At 36.0% G+C, this 2,500-nt stretch overlaps 1 protein-coding gene and 1 long non-coding RNA gene across 3 annotated transcripts in view; both read right to left on the bottom strand.

Annotated features, from left to right (window-relative positions):
* LOC118763614 overlaps positions 1-373 on the bottom strand; it is a 7,051-nt gene extending 6,678 nt beyond the window's left edge. The window contains exon 1 of the long non-coding RNA XR_004999375.1: positions 1-373. This exon is cut by the window's left edge and continues 166 nt beyond it. This is a non-coding gene — a long non-coding RNA (uncharacterized LOC118763614).
* LOC115211706 (Down syndrome cell adhesion molecule) overlaps positions 1-2,500 on the bottom strand; it is a 292,593-nt gene that overhangs the window by 26,619 nt on the left and 263,474 nt on the right. The window contains exon 34 of one of the 2 annotated variants that reach the window (XM_036503303.1): positions 1,380-1,847. In XM_036503303.1, coding sequence (XP_036359196.1) covers positions 1,380-1,847 — 468 coding nt within the window. The remainder of the gene's footprint in view (positions 1-1,379; positions 1,848-2,500) is intronic. The other variant, XM_036503304.1, reaches the window with a different exon arrangement.

Genomic DNA, 2,500 nt, shown 5'->3' with positions numbered 1-2,500 from the left:
CACATGCGAGGAATGCTTTGAGACAATTCATAGCGCGTCTGTTTGGGTAACAGGAGATGCATGGCTCGAACCATGCAGACAGCTTTCTACTTATTTTCTATTTAAAGTTTTCTTTTTATTTTGTTTTAGCTCGGTCTATCATAAGCTATTCCTCATAACTGAATTTTTTCAATGAAACATCATTAATATGCTGAATATGGTTGATGAAAGCATCGAATGTACGTATGATATGACCAGAAAAGAAAACAAACCCAGAAGATATGAGACTATATTTAGCATTTTTGATATTTTAAAAATCTTTCTGTATGCATGTCAACGAATTTCCAGATTTATTTTCAAAATTTTAAATATATATTCTTGGATAACAAAATAAATAAATCAATAAATAAAATAAAATGGATCTTTTCGGTTTGAACGGCAGTTTTTTAAAATAATTTCCACGTAACTAAAAAATTTTAAACTTCGTATACTGGTAGAATGTGTTTATAAAACATTTTTTTCTCTTGGCTTTATTGAGAAAATTCTATAGTTTGTAAGATATTTGTTGTTGTTTTTTTCTTCAATTTCTGCAATTTCAACCAATCAATGACGTCTATTGAGGTGAAAACATTCTGTGCCTTATGAATATGTCCCTCGTTTAAGAAACAGATTGGGTTTATTTACATTTCTGAAAACATAAAGATACCCTTCCCCCCACCCCTAACCCTAACCCTAACCCTAAAACAGATTGAAATGCAATAGATCGATACTAGGGTCATAATTATGGGTGACAATTTCATATGAGACCGCTAGAAAAAAACTGCCGTTCAAACCGAAAAGATCCAATAAAATACATGATCATATAATGATATAATGTTTTTGCCTTTTTCTTTGACATTTTTATATTTAATATAATTCGCATTCAGAATAATGTTCCGCAATCCACTGGTACCACAATATCTGACATTTCTTTGTGTACATATAACTTCAAATCAGTACAGAAATATTTTTTAAGGTTAAATAGATTTACCTGACAATAATACATAGCTATCTCTAACATTCCGTTCTAGATGACAACAACAATAAAGATTGGCAGTGCTGTTTGGCAAGACGAAGCGAAAGCAAAGCAAGAAAAGGAATAAAGACTCATATATATATATATCAACGTACAGAAGAATTTACAAGAAGTTGCAAACATAATTAGACATAGGTTAACAGTTACACAGTACGCTCTCGATCTTGTGAAAAATCGATTGCGGATCATAGCCGTACGGCACTGATAGCAGTAGCAATAGCAGAAGAAGGCCGGGAATGTTCACCTAGAGCTGCTGGTTAGCAACTCATGGTGAAACCCGAAGCAGAGAAACCTGACAAATAAGAAGGCAGATTAAGCTTCTCACATGCGTCGACTGAAACCGATGCGTAGGGCGCGGTGGTGTCGTAACAATTACTGGAGTACGGCTTTGTTTTGTAGGATGTGGCTGTTTTAGGGGCGGTGTTACTGACATAACGAGAAGAAAGAGTCGCAGCGTATGGCGAGGACCAGGGATGTACTGCGATACCTGCTCGATTCGGGGCATAAGAGATGTCACCGGAATTCTTGCCTCCATCCCATGATGGATAGGCTGTATGAAACAACCAAGAGGTATGTTCGCTGCCTGCCGACCCATTCGCTCTGCCATTGTTAGCCATCAATTCCGGCAGCGTTGCAGATGTCAGTAAACTTAGATTGCGTTTGCAGAACGAGTCCGGCATACCTCCTCCACAGTCCATGTCAAGGTTCAATCGCTTGTCCAAGTCGTTCATTAAGGATGTCTCCGCTGTGATGTCCCGACGTAGGTTTGAAGCCGTTTCTGGAAAGTGAAACTCTGTCAAAAGTCACATGGATAAAAAAAGGCGACAGTTCAACTATTCACAACATTGCACTTAAATGCAAACTCTCTCTCTCTCTCACACACACATAACACACATACATACACACACTTACACATATATATATACACACATAAATATATAAGCACAGCTACACACAACCTATATGACATTATCTATTCGTACAATGCACATCAACTAAAACATACACACAGACACACATATAGTTCTAAGTTACGTTAAATTATTATTTTAAGGTAAACTTACAATAACAGCAAAATTGAGGCTGACTCAATACTAAAAGGAATTATAATTAATTTCCCCTGGGACTTTAAGTTTCGCTTCTTACCTTACTAAAAAGACACTACTAATGACCTGTAGGTATGTGGTATTTCGTTATGCAACCATAATATACTATAAAGTATACTGAATATTTTTATAATTCAATACCACATTCTACTGCCTCAAGAGTGCTTTTTATATTATTTTGCTGAGGTTATTTCTACAGATATTCTATAAAAATTGTAACCATTCGAGTGAGTACGAATTCAAAACTAACAACTTTTCAGGTGATTCGGACGTGATAGCGACAGTAGAGAGGTACTTCTACTGTCCAATTTGGAAAAATTACAGAAGCTTGAAAAGGCAT

The sequence above is a fragment of the Octopus sinensis genome, linkage group LG5, assembly GCF_006345805.1.
Source record: "Octopus sinensis linkage group LG5, ASM634580v1, whole genome shotgun sequence".
NCBI classification, from domain to species: domain Eukaryota; kingdom Metazoa; phylum Mollusca; class Cephalopoda; order Octopoda; family Octopodidae; genus Octopus; species Octopus sinensis.
The sequence above is the reverse complement of the archived record's forward strand: the minus strand, read 5'-3'. Positions and strand labels throughout refer to the sequence as shown.